The sequence below is a fragment of the Sus scrofa genome, chromosome X, assembly GCF_054392235.1.
Source record: "Sus scrofa isolate SSC_HxYL_T2T_F1_AM1 chromosome X, Sscrofa_HxYL_maternal_Yorkshire_Landrace_v2.0, whole genome shotgun sequence".
Taxonomy (NCBI): domain Eukaryota; kingdom Metazoa; phylum Chordata; class Mammalia; order Artiodactyla; family Suidae; genus Sus; species Sus scrofa.
The window spans coordinates 49,813,729-49,834,603 of record NC_139401.1 but is presented as its reverse complement, the minus strand read 5'-3'; the positions used below and the strand labels follow the sequence as shown (position 1 = coordinate 49,834,603).

The following is a 20,875-nucleotide window of genomic DNA, read 5'->3' as shown; positions in this document are numbered from 1 at the left end:
GCAGCTTTATGCTGTGATTATTTGTGGAATGTGGTTTATTTCCCCCTCCACAGAGGATGCTCTCCAGTTTCCCTCACAGAATAGCCCAGCAGACGGTGCCCATGGGTGCTCGGGTGTGCATGCGCGAGTGTCAGTGTGCGTGTTTTCTTGGCTCCTGCTCTGGGCTAGAAGGAGTCCAGGGGAAGGTAGGTCTCCCTGGCTCTTTCTGAAGTCCAGGAATTCAATGAGGGAATTGTATTTTGAGCTCTACGCAGGTGAGAAACTGAGTTGCATAGAGGTAAAGGGATACGCCCAGGCTCACACAGCTGGTGCATGGCTGTCAGGACCTGAACCCAGGTCTGCACAACATGTTGCGTGTTGGGAGGGGGGAGAGGGAAGAGAGGTTTTCCATGTGGTCGGCATGTTCCTGAGTTGAGGGATTCCACAGCCCAGGTCCTATTTCTTCGGCCATGGGTGTGAGTCAGGAGCAATGCCCTCAAGTCTGACCTCCCTGCCACTCGTCCCTTTGCAGCCAAAACAGGGGGGAGAGCTCTTGAGAGGGAAATTGCCAACAAATAGAGAGCAGGGGGCAACACGGGGCCAGAAATGGGAAGAAGCCAGGAGATGTTAAGAGAAGACAGCCCGGGCCCAGGGTTTGCGTCCTGAATTTCTCCGTTAATAGCTGGGTGACCTTGAGCAAGTTTACATCACCTCGCAACCTCAGTGTCCTCATCTCTAAAATGGGGCTAAGGATGCCTGCCTCAGTAAGGGCACACCTGAGCTAAATACTGAAGGGTGAGCAGGAAGTAGCCAGGTTGGGGTAAAGGGGCAGAGGGTATATGAGGCAGAGATTGGGTCAGGAGAACTATTTGTGGCTATGGTAAGGAGTTGCAGGTTATCGTATGGATAATGATGCCTGTAAAACCTATGTTAGATCACATCCCTCCTCTGCTCATCTCAGTCAGAGCCAAAGCCAAAGTCTTTATCATGGGCTCAGTGATGCCCTTCAGGATTTGGCCCCCATCACCTCTCTGGTCTTATCTCCTGTCACTCCCTGCTTGTTCACTCCACTCCAGCTGTGCTGGCCTCCTGGCCGTTCCTCAAACAAGACCGGCACAGTTCTACCTCAGGACCTTTGCACTGGCTCTGCCCTCTGTCTGGACTGCTCTTGCCTCAGATAACCACGTAGCCTCACTCCCTCACTTCCATCGCGTCTCTGATTATATGCCATGTATTCAAAAAGCCCTTCCCTGACCACCCCATCACCCTGCTGTATATTCCTTCCTAGCACCTCTCTCTACCTGAAATGATAGTATATATTTATAGTCTCCTTCTCCCACCTCCCTGAGGGAAGAAAGCTTACGTGTCTTGCTCACGATTATATTTCCAGCACCTAGCACTGTGCCTGGCACGTATAAAATGCTCAGCTGTCGTTTGCTGAATGAGTTATGAGGAACTGTGGAAGAGTTTTTGCGGGGAAGCAAAACGATCAGATTTGTACTTTGGAAAGCTCTCTCTGGCCACAGGATGGAGAATGGACTGGGAAGAAGAGACTGAGGTCAAAGTTTAGGTGAGAGGGTTTACTAGCGCAACCTCCAGAGCTCATTCATTTATTTCTTCCCTCCAGAAGCTTTTATTGAGCAGCTACTCTGTTCCGGGCCTTGTGCTCGGTGCTAACTGGGAGACAACCAGATTCTCTTCCTGTCCTGGGATTCTGGGAGTCGTGAACACAAATAGCTGTCATGCTTTGCCAAAGCTAAACTGCTCCATAAAAAGAAGGACAGACATGTGCTGTGTGTGGGAGCCCTGAACAGGATCAGCAATCATTTTTGGCTGGAGGCGGGCTTCAGGAGGGCTTCTTAGTGGTGGTGTATGACCTGAATCTTGGGAACTAGGGTGTGGGGCGGGGGGTTTCTCAGATTGCAGATGGCAGCAGATGATAGGGACAGCATTCCAGGTGCAAAGTACTGTATGAGCAGCTTGGGAGGTGGAAAGTACAGGAGTGTTGGGGAGAAACAGGATTTGGGCCAGGCTGGAGGGAAGGGTGGATGGGGTGGGGGGCTGGCAGCCAATCCTGCAATAAATGGTTTAATGTTTAAGAGTCTGAGCTCTGGAATCAGAGTGCTTGGATTTGAATCCTGGCTCTGCCATTAATAGCTGTGTGACCATGGATATGTTACTAACCTCTCTGGGCCTCAGTTTCTTTTCTTTTCTTTTTTTTTTTTTTTGGTCTTTTTGCCATTTCTTGGGCCGCTCCCGCGCCATATGGAGGTTCCCAGGCTAGGGGTCCAATCGGAGCTGTAGCCGTCGGCCTATGCCAGAGCCACAGCAACGCGGGATCCGAGCCGCGTCTACGACCTACACCACAGCTCACGGCAATGCCAGATCGTTAACCCACTGAGCAAGGGCAGGGACCGAACCTGCAACCTCATGGTTCCTCGTCGGATTCATTAACCACTGGGCCACGACAGGAACTCCAGGGCCTCAGTTTCTTGATGTGTAAAATGAAGATAAACAATACCTACCTTACAGAGTTGTTTTGAAGAGTAAACAAGTTATTAAATGTGAAGGGGTAAGAACAGTGCCTAAACGTGCGAAGTGCTCTCTAAGCACTAGCTGCTGTATCTTGGAGACGCCTCAAGACACCACAAGAAGGAATCTGGGCCGTTTCGTGTGGGCAGTGGGAGCCATGGATGGTTCATGAACGAAGGAGACAGTTGATCAGTCTGGAAGCCATGTGCTGGGGTGGGGGGAGAGGATTGAAAGTTTGGTGGGCGGGATCCTGTAGTCCCAAGGGGGGCACTGGGCTGGGTCTGACCCCCAAAGGGGGACTTCACAGCCCCAGAGACCCAGGAGGAGAGAGAAATTGGGGTGCAGGGCAGCCCCTCATTCTGTTTCTGTGCTGCTCCTGACGGTGTTGCAGATTAACACTGGGGAGGAGGGCAGTGAGTGGGAGCCCACACCACAGTGGAGCCAGCACCAGCGGGCTGCAGCCCAGGACCTAGTCATGGGTGTAGCCTCCACACCATACCCAACCCCCAGCCCAAAGTGCTCTTCCACCAGGCTGACAAGCCTGTTGTAGCTTAAGCTCCTGAAATGGTAGAGAGCTCCCCCCTACATCCACCCCAGCCCCCCCAACATCCTTCCAGCTACCCCCCCACTCTCCCCGCCCCTGTTCTGTGCCCTGGCCTCTGTCGGGGGAGTGGCCCTTTCACCCTTTCACCAGCCATGAGCCCCCTCACCACCGTGCCTGCCCAAACCCAGACCCTTCTCTGGACCCCAGGCACACCCATTCCCCCCACAATCCCTCCATGCCTCCCCTGCCTGTCCCCCGGCTCCCGATACCCCCCTCCAGTGTTCCCGGCTTTGTGGCTTCTCACCGCGCCTGCCTGCTGCCTGGCTCAGGGCGCCTGGGCTCTGTCGCCACCTGAGTTCCCTGGCAGCCTGGTTGCCATGGCACCGTGGGAGCAGGTCTGACAGAACAACAGCTCTGGATTACCAGGACGGGCAAGACCCAGTGCCCAGCTCCTACCACTCTTCAGCCTCGAGACCCCTGGCCCCACCTCCCCCAGCTGAGCAAAGGAGGCCATGAGGAGAAAAAGGAAGTTGCCCCGCAGGGCAGCTCTTTACCTGTGAGGACGCTGGATGGGAGCTGCCTCCCACTGTCACTGAGCCCGTGCCCTGGCAGCTGGGGAACTCTGGGAACTGGCCAGGCCGCAAGTCCAGGCTGCTGAGGGCAGGGACGGGGCTGAAGGGGGCAGGGCTGGGCGGCACGGGAGAGCCTGGCTGTGCAGGATACAGGACTGGGCCTCAGGCCTGGGGACAGGGCTGATCTAGGATGGTGCTGGGGATCGGGCTGGGAGGGATGCACCTCTGGGGGACCAAGCTGTGAGCAGAAGAGGTCTGGGGGAGGGGTGGAGGTGTGAGGGAACTGGTCCATCAGGGGAGGGAGGCTTTGAGGGTGGAGCTGTTGGGGGCTGGGACCATTAGAAAAAGGGGCTTGAGGGACAGGACTGGGAGGAGACCCGTCTGAGGATAAGGCTGTGAGGGAACATGGCTATGAGGGGACCAGGCTGTAAGAAGACCTGGCCTGAGGGAAAGGCGTCTAAGAGAATGGAACTGTGAGGGGATGGGGTCTGTGAAGGGGGCGGGGAAAGAGGGCATTTGAGGATGGAGCTGTGAAGGGACAGGGCTGAACGGGAGAGGATAGGACTGTGAAGGCAAAGGGCCTCAAGGAAGGGGACCATGAGCACAGTGAGGAGTCAGCTTGGTGCGTGGGGGAGGGGGGGAAGCATGGTTAGGACTCCCCTCTTGCTTTTAAGTATTGGGGTCCCTGTGTCTGTGAGGAGGCTGGGGGAGGATGAGGTTGTGGGAGGGGATCTGGTCCACCCACTCTCAGTCTGGCCTAGCAGGCCTGTCTCCTCTTCCCACATCCTGGCTCATCTTATCTCATCCCCACAGTGTGGAGGGTGATGCCCCAGGCAGTGACCTGAGCACAGCGGTTGATAGTCCTGGGAGCCAACCCCCCTACCGGCTGAGCCAGCTGCCCCCCACCAGCAGCCACATGGGGGGCCCCCCTGCTGGGGTGGGCCTGCCCTGGGCTCAGCGGGCTCGCCTCCAGCCAGCCAGTGTTGCCCTGAGGAAACAGGAGGAGGAGGAGATAAAGCGCTCCAAGGCCCTGTCGGACAGCTATGAACTCTCCACGGACCTGCAGGACAAGAAGGTGCAGATGAGATGCTTCTGGCTGGGAGTGGGAGTGGGGTGTGATAGGACCAAGGGAGGGATTTGGGGACATGGCACTCGAAGGTGGCGGCGTCCAGGGAGGGACAGTGAGACTGGAACAGGAGAAGACTGGCTCCAGGACCCTTCACCCTCCTGGGGCCTCACTCCCCCATTCACCATCCATCCACTGAGCCTTGTATTCACGCTGCAAATATTGAGCTCCGTGCCGAGCACTGGAGATGTGGAGATGCATGAGACTTGGACCCAGTCCTCAAAAATCTCAGTCTCATGGGAGAAGCACACACCTAAGTTGACAATTTCAGAACAGCGTGTACCATATATCACATATATCCCACAAGATACTGTTTAGCCAAACTGGGGGACACAAAATATTATGTACAGAAAAAAAAATTGGGAAGACATTCCGAAATGGTAATTTGTAATTGCGCTTATGCCCAGGTGTTGGGACTTTAAATGAACAAATTTTCCTTCTTCCCTTCCTCCCTCTCTTCCTCCCTCCCTCCCTCCCTTCCTTCCTTCTTTCTCTCCCTCCCTTTCTCCCCCATCCTCTCTGTCTTCCTCCTTCTTCCTCCTTATATTCAATTTTTCTTCCTTCCTTTCCTTTTTTTTTTTTAAATACTGAACATCTACTCCTTGTCAATTAAAAAAAGAAAGGAAAGCCACACTCCAGTCCCGTGTGACACGTGCTGTCTGAGCTTTGAGTGAGAACACGACACTGAGCCCAGCCTGGCGCATGCAGGCAGCTGTTAGCAGTTAGCTGGGACTTGGGTGGTGGTGTGGTTGAGGCCCAGGGAGATGAGGCTGTGGTGAGTTTCTGACCTTGTCCCCCGCCTCTGCCCTCCCCTGCCAGGTGGAAATGCTGGAGAGGAAGTATGGGGGCTCCTTCCTGAGCCGCAGAGCCGCCAGGACCATCCAGACAGCCTTCCGCCAGTACCGCATGAACAAAAACTTTGAGAGGCTCCGCAGTTCAGCTTCAGAGAGCCGCATGTCCCGCCGTATCATCCTTTCCAACATGCGGATGCAGTTCTCCTTTGAGGAATACGAGAAAGCACAGAATCCCGCGTACTTCGAGGGCAAGCCTGCCTCGCTGGACGAGGGTGCCATGGCTGGTGCCCGGAGCCACCGGCTTGAACGGGGGCTCCCCTACGGAGGCTCCTGTGGAGGGGGCATCGATGGTGGGGGAAGCTCCGTTACCACATCTGGAGAGTTCTCTAATGACATCACAGAACTTGAGGACTCCTTCTCCAAACAGGTCAGCATCCCTGAAAGGGGCCTTGTCCTCCCCATCGCCGTGCTCTGGCAACTCCTACGCCTTTCCCCCATACTCTGCAAACCAAACAAGCTGCCCGACAAGCCTTTGATAATAACAAATAGCTACCATCTGAGTAGGGACTGTGAGGATGATGGGGAAGAGTTGGCGAGGGAAAAAAATGGTATCATATAAACAAGCAAGGTAAAAATCTGGGTGGATCGAACCCATCAGACCATCAATATTGTCACTCTTTGGAACATGAACCATTATCAGATTAAGGCCTAACAGGTGATGAGCTCCTACTCTGTGCCAGGTGCTGTATATGCTTCATAATGACCTGCGAGACGGGGGTCGTTTTCCTGGTTTTACCGATAAAAGTGTGGCCAGGAGAGCGTGGCCCTGAGAAGTGAAGTGCCTTTTCCAAACTGGATGGGAACTCAGCTCTGTCTGGTTCCAAAGCCCACCACCTTTCCCCTTTCACCACCTCTCACATACCTCTGGGGGAGACAGATGAACCAGCCGGGATCCTGGTTCTCAAGGATCACCCAAGCCAGTAGGACATAGCAGGCATATGCATACGACTGTCTCCTGAAAGAGTGTGCTCAGAGTCGTGAGAAGGAATCACATTTGGTACCGTGGGAACCCAGAGGAGGGAGAGGAAACTTTCTTCCCTCCTTTCAGACTTTGTGAAAACAGCATTGGAGCTGGGCTTGAACAGTTAAGAGCAAGTTAGAGGTAGTCAGGAGAGTGTGGCTTGCATGGGCATCACATCAGCAAAAGCAGGGAAGGGTGGGGATGTGACAGGCAGTGATAGTGGTGGGAGATTGTTCTAGCTTGGGGTGTGTTAGCATAGCTGATCAGGTACACATCCCAGTTCTGCTGTTTTCCGGCAGTGTGACCTTGGGCAAACTGATGAACCCCACTGAAACACGATCAATAGAATGGAGATAAGAAACCTTTTTAGAGCTGTTTGGAAGGGTCACTTCAGCTAGGTAGTAGTATATCTGAAAGCACCTAGTACATGGTAGCTGCTAAGTGCATGATAGTTTCCTTCCTGAATCCAAGGAGGTATTTGGCAAAAATTGTTGAATGAGTGAATTAATGAAGGAAACCTTATAAAAGAAGAAATCATTCTGCTCTAACCTCTGTGATCTGGCCCTGCCATCAGCCTGGGCATGCTTCCCTGGAGTGAGTGAAGGGGTTTGTGGGGCATGCGGGGGCAGGAAGAGGAAAAGAAAGAAGTATTAAAGGGAAGATCTAAATCACTCATCTATTCATTCATACAACACATTTAATTGAACATCTTTTCTGTGTCAAGAGATGTGTTGAGCTGAGCGCAAAAGAGAGAAACCTGGACTGGACCCATCCGTCAAGGGGGTAATGCAGGATTGGGCTCACAGTCTGGTGGAGACATCAGAGGAACCAGGCCTGGGCCCCACCATCAGCCTATTAGTTATCTACCGCTGCATAACGAATGACCCCCAAATTTAGTAGTTTAAAAATGAACGTAAAGACCGAACTTGAACCACAAAGATTTATTATCTCATATATAGTTTCTGAGGGCCAGGAATCTGAGAGCAGCTTGGCTGGTGGTTCTGGCTCAAGGTCTCTCACGAGGCTGCAATCAAGCAGTAGGGTGGGACTGTGGTCTCTGAAGACTTGATCGGGGCTGACTGGTCTGCTGCCAAGCTCACTCACTGTTGGCAGGAGGATTCAGGGCCTTACCACGTGGGCCTTTCTATAGGACTGCTCATGGTGTGGCTTCCTTCAGAGTGAGGGGTCTGAGAGGGAGCACAGCAATCGAGAGTGCTCAGGATGGAAGCTGCAGTCCTTCATCATCTAATCTCACCAGTGACATCCCATCACCTCTGCCAGATACCGTCAGTGCCACAGACCAACCTCGGGCCGGTGTGGTACATGAGGGTGCGAGTACTGGGAGGTGGGGATTATTAGGGGCCAGTTTGGAGGCTAGATACCAGTGGAAGGCAGAGTTACCAGCTGTGGTCCAGATTCTCAAGGCAAAATATTATGAATTTCCTAAGAGAGAACCAGACAGAGGACTCCAGGAGCCCAGGAGAAGCTGGGATTTGAGTTTACCCTGGTGAATGGCAGAGGCAGGGACGTGGATCAGGGAGGAGGTGGCATTTGGCTTGGGTCTCTATGGACATGAAGGAAGTATTGAGAGAAGGGAACTTGTGGGCTTTCCTTTCAGCTCCTGTGAGCTCACAGTGGCTCCCTGGGAGTTATTTTATATCCTGCAGAGAATCTGTGGAGGTGGGGGAGGGGAAGCCATCTTCTTGGCTGCCTCACCAGGAAGCTTTCCCCTTTTGCTTTGCCTCCCTCCCTCATTCCCACCCTTCCACCATCCCACCATCCCTCATCTTTCCTTCCTTTACACAGGTAAAGTCTCTGGCTGAATCCATTGACGAGGCCTTGAACTGCCACCCATCGGGGCCCATGTCTGAGGAGCCGGGGTCAGCCCAGCTGGAGAAGCGAGAATCGAAGGAACAGCAAGAGGACAGCTCAGCCACATCCTTCAGTGACCTTCCCCTCTACTTGGATGACCCAGTCCCCCCACCATCCCCTGAGCGACTGCCCAGCACAGAGCCCCCACCCCAGGGCCGGCCCGAATTCTGGGCCCCGGCCCCTCTCCCACCAGTTCCTCCGCCAGTGCCACCAGGGACCCGGGAAGATGGTAGCCGTGAGGAAGGCACTCGCAGGGGTCCTGGGTGCTTGGAATGCCGGGATTTCCGGCTGAGGGCTGCCCACCTTCCCCTGCTTACCATCGAGCCTCCTAGTGACAGCTCCGTGGACCTGAGTGACCGCTCAGATCGCGGCTCTGTCCACCGTCAGCTGGTGTACGAGGCTGATGGCTGCAGCCCCCATGGGACCCTGAAGCACAAGGGGCCACCAGGCAGGGCCCCGATCCCACACCGCCACTACCCAGCCCCGGAGGGCCCAGCCCCAGCCCCACCAGGGCCCCTGCCCCCAGCCCCCAACAGTGGCACTGGGCCCAGTGGTGTGGCTGGGGGTCGGAGGTTGGGGAAGTGTGAGGCAGCAGGCGAGAACTCTGATGGTGGAGATAACGAGAGCCTTGAGAGCTCCAGCAATTCCAACGAGACCATCAACTGCAGCTCTGGCTCCTCTTCGCGGGACAGCCTGAGGGAGCCTCCCGCCACCGGCCTGTGCAAGCAAACTTACCAGCGGGAGACCAGGCACAGCTGGGACTCCCCAGCCTTCAACAACGATGTGGTGCAGAGGCGGCACTACAGGATTGGCCTCAACCTCTTCAATAAGTACGTGCTCCCATTACTAGCCCCTAGCCCCTTCCTCCTCTCTGCTGTGGGCACTTTGACCCCTGGAGGCAGTGATCCTGCTGCCGCCATCCTCTCATCTTCTGAATGGTGTTTCTCTCCAGCAGCTCAGGGAAAAGGATTGGCCACAGGGTGGCAGGAGTAGAAAGCTTCCCCCCAACCCATGAGAGGTAGTTCTGGTCCTAGTACTGCTTCTGACTGGCTGTGTCACCTTGGGTGAGATGCTCCCCTCTCTGGGCCCTAGCTCACTGCCTATAGGATGGATTCTGAATCTTAGGTTGCCTACCTTCGCTTTTTGGTAGGGAGGTGATGTGGTGGTTAAAGAACCCTGCTCTGAGAAACAGGAGAACTTGGATCAGATTCACTGGGTACCCCTGGGCAAGGTGTGTTCCTTCCTTGGGTTTCAGTGTTTCTCTCTATTAACTCGCAGGATGTGGCTATTTGAGGTGCTGGGGGCAGGGTGCTGTGCTGGACTAGTCAGTGACCGGGACCAAGGTCTTTCTAGGTACCTAGTCCTATGCCAGGTGCTGCTTAGCAGTGGAATGGAAGTGTGACATTTGATTAGAAAATGAGGAGTTCCTGTTGTGGCTCAGTGGGTTAAGAACCCTACTAGTATCCATGTGGATGCGGGTTCGATCTCTGTCCTTGCTCAGGGGGTTAAAGATCTGGCATTGCCGCAAGCTTCGGCATAGGTCGCAGATGTTTGAATCTGGCATAGCTGTGGCATAGGCATAGGCCAGCAGCTGCAGCTCCAATTCGACTCCTAGCCTGGGAACTTTTTGCTAAAAAGGAAAAAAAAAAAGATTAGAAAATGAATGTCTTACATCTTTGTAGCCTGTTAGACACGGCCACCTATATTTAGGTCTCACAATAACTCAGCAAGGTGGGTAGTAGTGTCCTATTTTATAGAGAAGAAACTGAAGCTTGGAGAAGTTAAGAGAATTGTCCCCAAGTCACGCATGGTAAGTGACGGATCTGAGACTCTGATGGCACCAAAGTCTTCTAGATTCTAGCCTCATGGGCCCCTAAGGCTCTGGGGTTCAAATATGGGACCACTCAGACCTAGATATAGCCTAGTGGGAAGTAAGGAGCAGCATGTCCACAGACACACTCACAGAGGCCGGGTGATAACCTGTCTGGGTGGTATGTAAGATGCAGACAAAGCAATCTTTTCATGCTTTCCTACTCTGAGGGTCTGTGACTCAGAGAGAAGAGCTTAGCCTGGAGCTGAGTCCTTCTCCCAGGGGTCCTCTGTGCCTGCAGGGAATATCAAAGTTCCTGGCGTAGAGAAGACTCTCATTAGATCTTAATTTTCTTTCAAAGGCCATGACTGGACCCAAAATTAGTTCAAGGAATGGGACAGAGGGAGTTCCCATCGTGCTCAGCGGAAATGAATCTGACTGGTATCCATGAGGACGTGGGTTCGATGCCTGGCCTCACTTATTGGGCCGGGGATCTGGTGTTGCTTTGAGCTGTGGGTGTAGGTTGCAGACGCAGGTCGGATCCCGCGTTGCTGTGGCTCTGGTGTAGGCCAGCAGCTGTAGCTCCGATTCAACTTCTAGCCTGGGAACGTCCAGATGCCGCAGGTGTGGCCCTAAAAAGCAAGCAAACAAAAAACCGGAATGGGTCAGAGGGCAGAGTTCCAGGAGGACAGTAGTCATCTCATATGCCTCCCCTCTTTCTGCAGGAAGCCAGAGAAGGGTATCCAGTATCTGATCGAGCGGGGCTTCCTGTCAGACACACCAGTGGGAGTGGCTCACTTCATCCTGGAACGGAAAGGCCTGAGCCGGCAGATGATAGGGGAATTCCTAGGGAACCGGCAGAAGCAGTTCAACCGAGATGTGTTGGAGTGAGGACCCCAGGCTGGGGCAGGCTGGGCCAGGGGTTCCTGGAAAAAGAAGGCAGGAGGGAGGGAAGGGGCAGCCTGTCTTTGTTGCTCAGATAAACTTTGCAAAACAGGATGAATAGACCTTCCTGCTCCCATGTCCCTCTGCCCTAAAGAGATCTGATCTCTCTTGACTCTAGTCCTAAAGTCTTCCGGGTAGCCCCAGGCAAGGCATACTTGTCCGACAGCCTGCTTTGAACCTCAGTTTTCCCATCCCTGATATGAATGGGTTAATGGAACAGACCCTTAGTAACCATGTGTCTGGCCTGGATTTTCTGGGATGGATGCCATTGCAAACGTTCCATCTTCATAAGTACCAAGCAAGTCCAGATCTTGGAGGTCTCTCAGTGGAGATATTTGTTCATTGGAGAAGATCAGGGTGGGTCAGAGGTTTTCTGTAGGGGAATTGAGTGTCACACCACCTTCTTTGGTCCTCAGCTGTGTGGTGGATGAGATGGACTTCTCCTCCATGGATTTGGATGATGCACTCCGGAAGTTCCAGTCCCATATCCGGGTTCAAGGCGAGGCCCAGAAAGTGGAGCGACTCATCGAAGCCTTCAGGTGTGCCTGCTACCCCATCCTGCAGCTGCCCTTCCTTACTTTGGGGGGCAGTATAGGATGTGTTTACAAGTCACCTCTCTGGGCCTCGTACTTGCCTCACCAGAAAATGGAAATTAGAAATCCCATCTTGGGAGTTCCCGTTGTGGCACAATGGAAACAAATCTGACTAGTATCCATGAGGATGCGGGTTCAATCCCTGGCCTCGCTCAGTGGGTTGGGATCTGGCTTTGCAGTGAGCTGTGGTGTAGGTCACAGATGCAGCTCAGGTCCCGTGTTGCTGTGGCTGTGGTGTAGGCCAGCAGCCATAGCTCCAATTTGACCCCTAGCCTGGGAACTCCCAAATGCCGTGGTATGGCTCTAAAAAGCGAAAAAGAAAGAAAGAAAGAAAGAAAGAAAGAAAGAAAGAAAGAAAGAAAGAAAGAAAGAAAGAAAGAAAGAAAGAAAGAAAGAAAGAAAGAAAGAAAAGAAAGAATAGAAAAGAAAGATTGATTCTATCTTGCAATAGGATCAGAGACAATGTGCCTAAAGTATCCAGCTCATGGAGTTTTTGTCATGGCTCAGCAGAGACGAATCTGACTAGCATCCATGAGGACGCAGGTTCAATCCCCAGCCTTGCTCAGTGGGTTAAGGATCCAGCATTGCCATGAGCCGTGGTGTAGGTCGAAGATGCGGCTCAGATCTGGCATAGCTGTGGCTGTGGTGTGGGCCAGCAGCTGTAGCTCCGATTCAACCCCTGGTCTGGGAACCTCCATATGCCATGGGTGTGGCTCTAAAAAAAAGAACAAATAAAGTATCCAGCTTGGCATCTGGAACGTGGGCATCCAATTAAGTGATGACAACATGAGCAACAACTAATGTTTGCTGAGCACTCACCAGGTATAGGGTACTGAGCTGGACACTTTACATGATTATTTTACCGAATGCTCACAACGGCCTGGTGAGGTAGGTGCTTATATTATTACTCCCATTTTGCAGATGAGAAATTGGAAGTTTAGAGAACTTAAGTAACTTGCCCAGGGTCATACCAGGATTTGAACACAAGTGTGTCTGACTCTATGACCTGTGCCCTTAACTATTATCCTCCTCTTTGACTGCTTCAGGGATTGGGCATTTCAGACCTGTGTATAAATCCTGGCTCCACCACTTTGGGTGTTTTTAGAGGAGAAGCAGAAGTTACTGAGAACTTGTTTCCCAACATGGGGGAAGGATTCGCTTTGTAGTCAGAAAGATCTAGATTTTCATCCTGGTTTCACCACTTAGCAGCTCTATTACCTTGGGTGAGTTACCTTACCACTTTGGGCCTCAGTCACTTCACCTGTAAAATGGGGCTGCTAATAGTCACCTTGCAGGACTGTGATAGGATGACATGAGGCAATGTCCATAAACCCCCTGGCAAAGCTCCGTGAAAGGTAGCCGTTGTTATTTATACCTGCTAGTCTTGAGGAAACTCTGAAGACAGAGGACAGACCCAAAGGGTTTGGGGGTGTGTCTCAGAGGAGAGAGTTGGTGGTGTCAGGTGGGAGGATGGTGGGTAGGTGGAGATTACTGGTGCCTGACTGTGGTCCTGACCCTTCTTGCCCTGCAGCCAGCGGTACTGTGTGTGTAACCCAGCCCTCGTGCGCCAGTTCCGGAATCCAGACACCATTTTCATCCTTGCTTTTGCCATCATCCTCCTCAATACTGACATGTACAGTCCCAGCGTCAAGGCTGAACGCAAGATGAAACTAGATGACTTCATCAAGAACCTGAGAGGTGACCCTAGACCTCCCCATCACCTTTTCCTCTTTCGCCTGGGAAGGGCAAGTGGGCTGGGTAGTGGGAGTGGGGAAGGATGAGGGAGATCACATCTGCTCCCTGGAAATTTTTTTTTAAATTTATTATTATTGATTTACAACATCCTGTCAATTTCTGCTGTATAGCAAAGTGACCCAGTCATACATATATATATATATATATATATATATACACACACATCATGGTCTATCCCAAAAGACTGGATATAGTTCCGTCATTGCTTATCTATTCTAAATATAATAGTTTGCACCTACTAACCCCACACTCCCAGCCCACCCCACTCCCTCCCTTCTCCCCCTTGCCAACCATAAGTCTGTTCTCTGTGAGTCTGTTTCTTTCCCTCTTTCTTTCTTTTTTGGCTGCCCTGTGGCATATGGAGTTCTTGGACCCGCAATCAGATCCAAGCCACAGTTGCAACCTAAGCCACAGCTGCAACAACACTGGATCTTTAACCCACTGTGCTGGGCCAGGGATCAAGCCTGTGTCCCAGGGCTCCCAAGACACTGTCGATCCCGTTGCACCATAGAGGGAACTCCCTGTTTCTATTTTGTAGATAGTTTCATCTGTGCCATATTTTAGATTCCACATATAAGTGCTCTCATATGGTATTTGCCTTTATCTTTCTGTCTTACTTCATTTAGTATGAGAATCTCTAGTTCCATCCATGTTGTGGCAAATGGTATTATTTTGTTAATTTTTTATGGCTGAGTAGTATTCCATCATATATATATACCACATCTTCTTAATCCATTCATCTCTCAATGTGCTTGCTGGAAATTAACCTCACTTTCTGCCAAGGCTGGATAGTCCTACAGCAGTCACTTGCTAATTCACTTGAATAGTCATTTGTCCATTCACTCATTCCCTTACTGAATATTGACTGTGCAACACCCGAATAGGAGCTAAAAGCCCTGGCTCTCATAGAACTTACACTAATTCACTCAGTTACTCATCATTCCCTCTCTCCCTCCCTTCATTTATGCCCATAAAGACTCATTTAATTATTTTAGACACCCTTTTCTCCAGTTGTGCATTCATTTATTCACTCCACCAACCAGCCATCCAGGTAGCTGACACTGAGTGCCTCATGTGTGCCCGTCCCTGTGACGGGTGCCGAGGACCACGGAGGGGCATCTGCTGCAGTCTCTGCCCCAAGAGGGCTCCTGGTTTGTGGGAGAGACTGTCTAATAGTACAAGATAACCCAGCACAGACAGGAAGCAAATTGTGATGTCAGGTAGGCCAAAAGTACAGTCAGAGCTCAGAGAAGGGGGCGCCCACCTCCAACATGCTTCCTTGAGGAACCGGTATTTTCATTTTAAGGTGGGTCTTGAAAGCACAGATAATGTGACTGAATGGTGATAGAGGAGGCTTACTTAGCAGTGAGAATAACAAAGGCATAGAGGTAGGAAAGCGTAAAGTTGTTTGGGGAACAGTCCAGAGTGGGTGGACAATCCAGATGGGAAGGTCAGTTGAAACCAGCATCTGAGGGCCTTGAGTGCCAGATGAAAGATGTTGCTTTAACCTTTTTTCTCAGTTTATTGTATTGATGTCAAGCCCTGCCTCTCATCAAAGAGCAGCCTACTAAAAAATAGCACAGATGTTAGAATTACTTATTTATTTAGTCGTTTTAGGGTGGCACCTATGGCATATGGAAGTTCTCAGGCTAGGGGTCAAATTGGAGCTGCAGCTGCTGACCTATACCACAACCACAGCAATGCCAGACCTGAGCCATGTCTGCGACTTACACCATAGCCCACGGCAAGGCCGGATCATTTAACCTGCTGAGTAAGGCCAGGGATCGAACTCACGTTCTCATGGATGCTAGTCGGTTTGTTACTGCTGAGCCACATCGGGAACTCCTCGAATTATTTAAACCAAAATGAAAGGCGGAAGTATAATTGAAGAAAAACAAACAGACAAGGCAAATTTGCTGACTGTTGGGGTTTGCATGATTGGGCTATAAGCTCTCTGGCAGCTGAGGTGGAAAGGCTGTTCCTTTAGCACCTGGTGTCCAAGGAGGAGGCATGGCATTTCCAAAGGAGAAAACATTTTCTCTAGCAGAAGGTTAGAGAGAAGAGTGAGTGGGTTTCACTCAGCAGACACTCAGGAGTGGAGAGGGAGTTAAACAGATCAGAGGCCATCTGGAGCTCTCTTTCAGAATCCTGCCATTAGTCATACATTTGTTCATTCATTCATTTTATCCATTCTCCCTTCCCCTCCTCGTTTCTGTGTTTGTATGTGTGTATACATATTATTTATATACACACACATACATATACATATTTTATATGTATGTATGTATATCTTCCCCCCTCCAATTATTAAATAAATAAGCAAACAAGTGAAATAAAAACCTGCTCATTCCAAAAATTTTAGAAATATAAAAAATATAAAAAATTATTTAGGAGTTCCCGTTGTGGCCCAGTGGTAATGAATCTGGCTAGTATCCCTGGGAATGTGAGTTCACGCTGCTGCTTGGATTCAGTCCTTGGCCTGGGAACTTCCCATATGCCTTGGGTGCATCTATTTAAGAAAAAAAAATAGAAAAAATTTAACCATCCAGGAGTTCCCGTTGTGGCTCAGCAGATTAAGAACCTGACATAGTGTCCATGAGGATGTAGGTTCAATCCCTGGCCTTGTTCACTAAGTTAAACATCTGGCATTGTTGCAAACTGCAGTGTAGGTCACATCTGCGGCTCAGATACCGTGTTGTTGTGGCTGTGGCTGTGGCCGGCAGCTGCAGCTATGATTCAACCCCTGGTCTGGGAACTTCTTATGCAGCAGGTGCAGCCCTAAAAAGAAAAGAAAAAAAGTAATAAAATAAAAAATTTAACTATCCTAAATCCTGCCTCTTAGAGGCAGCCATGGTGGATATTTTGGTGTATTCTAGCCTTTTTTCCTGTTCATATGTAACTTTTTATTCAGTTAAGATTATGCTGTCCATGAAATTTATTATCCTATTCTCTTCATTTACTTTGCGACAGGAATTTTTTCATGATTTTTTCGGTAAACATCAAATCTTTAATAGCTGTAAATTATTACTTAAGTATTCCTGTGCTGTTAGAACTTGGGTCGTTTCAAATTTTTCCCATAAGTGCATTTGTACATATATCTTTGCGCATATTTCTGAATAATTCCATAGGGTGAATTCCTTGAAGAGGAATCACTGAATATTTAGGCTTGCCAAACTACCTTCCAAAATATTTATGTTAATATATATATGCCCACTTCCCTGAACTCTTACTAACACTGGATATTATCATTTAACGTTATTTTTACTAGTTAGAAAGGCCAAAAAAAAAAAAAAAGTCTGATTGTTTCCATCACAGTGTGCTTTAAGTTGTTTAGGCAAAATTCCCACCCAGGAGTTCCTGCTGTGGCACAGTGGGTTAAGAATCCAACTACAGTGGCTCGGGTCACTGCAGAGGCACACGTTCGAATCCCCAGCCAGGCACAGTGGGTTAAAGGATCTGGTATTGCCTCAGCTATAGCATAGGTCACAGCTGTGGATCAGATTCAATCCAGTCCCTCACCCGGGAACCTCCATATGCCACAGGTGCAGCTGTTAAAAAAAAAAAAAATCCCCATCCTGGGGTAGAAAGCAACTGGATGTGGGGTGTTGTGGAGAATCCCTGCCACCCCTCCCCACTTTTATGCTCTGTATTCCTGTGTATGCCCTCCACCCAGGGGTTGACAATGGTGAAGACATCCCCCGAGACCTGCTGGTAGGCATTTACCAGCGCATCCAGGGGCGTGAACTACGCACCAACGATGACCACGTGTCCCAGGTGCAGGCTGTGGAGCGCATGATTGTGGGCAAGAAACCGGTAAGTGCCTTTGGGAGGCTGCAGAGGGGACAGGGTTTGGGTGGGGGATCTGTGCCCTTCTCTGAGTCCCAGGCTCCCCTCAACTGCCAAATGGAGTGGGTGGTGATGCATTCCTCAGGGGTGTGGAGGGTCAGATGGGGTGAGATGCTTTATGGGGATACATCTAGCACCTTGCAGGGCATATTGCGGGTGCTATATAAATATTAGCATTCTTCTCACCTCTAGTTTTGCTTGTCCATTCAAGTGAGCATCCAAGATAATAGTTCACGGATGGCCAAAGCCAAGAACGCACTCTAATCTTTCTAATCAACAAACATTTATGGATGCCTTTTCACTGAGCCCAGCATTTCACTTGGCAGTGGTGACACAGATATGAATCTGATGTGGTCTCTGGCCTTAGAAGTACTCACGGACCGGGTGGGGAAGTGTCAGACAAAGACACAATATCTTTGCCTTAGGAGTTCCCTTGTGGCTCAGTGGGTTAAGAACCTGACTAGTATCCATGAGGATGCAGGTTTCAATCCCTGGCCTCACTCTTTGGGTTAAGGATCTGGTGTTACTGCAAGCTGTGATGTTGGTCGCAGACACAGCTCAGATCTGGCGTTACTGCGGCTGTGGTATAGGTTTCAGCTGCAGCTCAGATTCCACCCCTACCCTGGGAGCTTCCACATACCACAGGTGCAGCCCTAAAAAGAAAAAAACAAAAAACCTTTGCCTTAGAGTTAGGTTAGTTTAGGGGAGAGGTCATTTTCATTCTCCCTGGGCTGATCAGGAATGGCTTCTTGGAAGAGAGAACCCTGGAAGTGAGATTTGGAGGAGGGGTAGAGTGTGGCCATACAGAGCTCAGAGAGAAAGGCATTCCAGACAGAGAGAGAGCCGCAGGGACAAAGATAAGCCTAGGCTCCTTGTCACGGAGTGACAGTGATATGGACCAGAGGTGAACTTCCTCTTGCAGTGAATGTTAAGATGCCTAAAGCTGGTGGGCTGGCCTTGCTGATACCTTATTTCTTCATGCCTGTCCAGGTCCTGTCTCTTCCTCACCGCCGACTGGTTTGCTGCTGCCAGCTCTATGAGGTGCCAGATCCAAACCGCCCTCAGAGGCTGGGGTTGCATCAGCGGGAGGTCTTCCTCTTCAACGATCTCCTTGTGGTATGAGCACTGAGGGGAGGAGAAGGAGGGAAAGTGATGAGCTTGACCTAGGGTCTGGGGTGAACCATGTTAACACTGGTAGGTGGAGGCGTGGCGGGTAAGGAGCCCTGCCATGTCATCTGGGTGCCTCTGCCCCTCCTTTCCTTCGCCACTTGGAGGACCCGTTTGGAAGTAGTGACAGCCACACGGGGGCAGAAAATGTGAGGACCAGGGCTGATGACTGGCTTACAATCTGGGAAATGGGAGAAAATGTCCCTGAGCATCTCAGTAGCCCCGAGGGTTGGCTGGAGGAAGGTAAACCTGTATCCTGGGGTCCGTCTGAAACCTGCTGGTGGTCAGGATGCTTGAAGTGATTCTTAAAACCGAGCTTATCACCAGGGTAGATGTGTCTTTTAGAGCTGGGACTCTTAGGAGTCTGCAAGTGATAAGTGAAGTTTGGGGGTCTTCTGTTCAGCCTCTTTCCCAAGGCAGGAGCCAGCTTCCTCTGCTTGCACAAGTGCAGGCACAGAAGGCTGCCTTCCTCCAAGGCAGCCAGTTTCCTGTTGGGACAGCTCTGACTGCTAGAATCTGTCTCCCAATGGTTTTCCTCCAATAACCTTCACTCAGCTGCCCTTGGGATCACCGAGACCAACTGTTCTCCCTCTGCTCTGAGACAGCTCCTGAGGGGTTTAAGGACAGTGACCTATCCTCCCTTCATCTTCTCTCCCTTTTTTTTTTTTTTTTTTTTTGCTTTTTAGGGCCACACCTGCAGCATATGGAAGTTCCCAGGCTAGGGGCTGAATGGGAGCCATAGCCGCTGGCTTACCCCCATCAGCCACAGTATCACTGGATCTAAGCCGCATCTGTGACCTACATCGCAGCTCATGGCAACGCCGGATCCTTAACCCACTGAGTGAGGCCAGGGATCGAATCCACGTCCTCATGGATACTAGTCGGGTTCATTACTGCTAAGCTACCATGGGAACTCCTTGGTCTTCTCTCCTTTAGAGCAGGTCTCTCAACCTTGGTACTGTTGACATTTGGGGCAGATAATACTTTGTTGTGGGAGCTGTCCTGTGCATTGGGGCAGGTGTAGCAGCATCCCTGGTCTTTACTTACTAGATAGCAGTAGCGCTCCTTCAACTAAAAACGTCTCCAGACATTGTTGAATGTCCCCTGGGTGGGGGGCAAAGTCACCCCTTGTTGAGAATTGCTGCTTTAGATGAAGCCCCTCCAATGCCCTGAGCCTTAATTTCCTTTTCTGTGGGGAAGACCTAATCCCTATCTCGGGGTTGTCAAGGGGATGAAATAAGAGGTCAGAGGTGGACTAGCCTAACCCAGAGGAGGACCTGGCCCACACAGGTGCTGAGTGAATGTTTCACCATCCATTGTGCGCTGACACCTATGGGTGTCCATCCCTGTGCTAGGCTCTGGGTTCACAGAGATGAGGGAGACTTGGCCCTCGTTCTGGGGAGCCCACAGTCCAAAGGGCTAAAAAGATGCTTCACCTGTGTACTGTAAGCATCCTGAGATGGGATAATGTACTTTGAAACAACACTTGCAGATGGTCTGAAGTGTTTATAACCCATGTTAGCTGAATCTGGAGTACCCGAGTACTTGAGAAAGACCTTGGGTTATTGAGAAGACTCGTTAACTCTATACATTGGTTTATTGGAGATTGCTGATGTGCGATGGGTCTGGTTGAGGTGGGCGAAATGCGTGAAAACTAGATTCCCCTGGGCACCGCCAGTCCAGCAATCACACACTCAGAGCGCTCTCCTAAAGCCTCATGGTGAAAGACACTGAACCAGCACTCTGGAAGCTCAGAGAATGGGGTGGGGTGGGAGAGGATGTCTATGTGACATGTTAGAACAGGCTTCCTAGAGGGAGCAGCATTAAGTTAGTTCCTGTTAAAAATCCTAAGTGCCTGTTGTGCATCATCATTATATCAGGAACTTGCATTTTTCTCCCGTCTCTCCTGTTCTGCTCTGCAAGCTTCATTTCTCCCCAACTTGTGGGTATGTGTGTTTGTGCGTACATGTCTGTTCATGGTGGTGGGAGGGGAGGACAGCTACAAGAAATAGGTGCCATGTGGAAATTCCCCACCCCAAACCCTGCCTCTTGTCTTTTTCCCACCCCTGCCAAAGGTCACCAAAATTTTCCAGAAGAAGAAGATCTTGGTGACGTACAGCTTCCGTCAGTCCTTTCCTCTCGTGGAAATGCACATGCAGCTCTTCCAGAATTCATGTGAGTCCCTTTTTGGATCCCAGCATCCCAACAGTCTTTGCCTTGCCCCCACCCCCACCCCCACCCCACCCCCGCGCCCCATGCTCATCCTTCCTCCACACCAACCTCTCCTTCTTGGACTCCTTTATAACTGGGCTAAGGTCT

General features: G+C 50.9%; 1 protein-coding gene across 6 annotated transcripts in view; it reads left to right on the top strand.

The window, feature by feature from the left end:
- The window catches only part of IQSEC2 (IQ motif and Sec7 domain ArfGEF 2), an 83,700-nt gene that overhangs the window by 56,433 nt on the left and 6,392 nt on the right, over positions 1-20,875 (top strand). For 5 of the 6 annotated variants that reach the window (XM_085007969.1, XM_021079686.2, XM_021079689.2 and 2 more), the window contains 9 exons: positions 4,441-4,702; positions 5,573-5,974; positions 8,375-9,270; positions 10,976-11,137; positions 11,612-11,734; positions 13,320-13,486; positions 17,217-17,356; positions 18,380-18,505; positions 20,632-20,731. In XM_085007969.1, the coding sequence (XP_084864095.1) occupies positions 4,441-4,702; positions 5,573-5,974; positions 8,375-9,270; positions 10,976-11,137; positions 11,612-11,734; positions 13,320-13,486; positions 17,217-17,356; positions 18,380-18,505; positions 20,632-20,731 (2,378 nt within the window). Of the gene's footprint in view, positions 1-1,412; positions 1,550-4,440; positions 4,703-5,572; positions 5,975-8,374; positions 9,271-10,975; positions 11,138-11,611; positions 11,735-13,319; positions 13,487-17,216; positions 17,357-18,379; positions 18,506-20,631; positions 20,732-20,875 lie in introns of those variants that run through there. The other variant, XM_085007968.1, reaches the window with a different exon arrangement.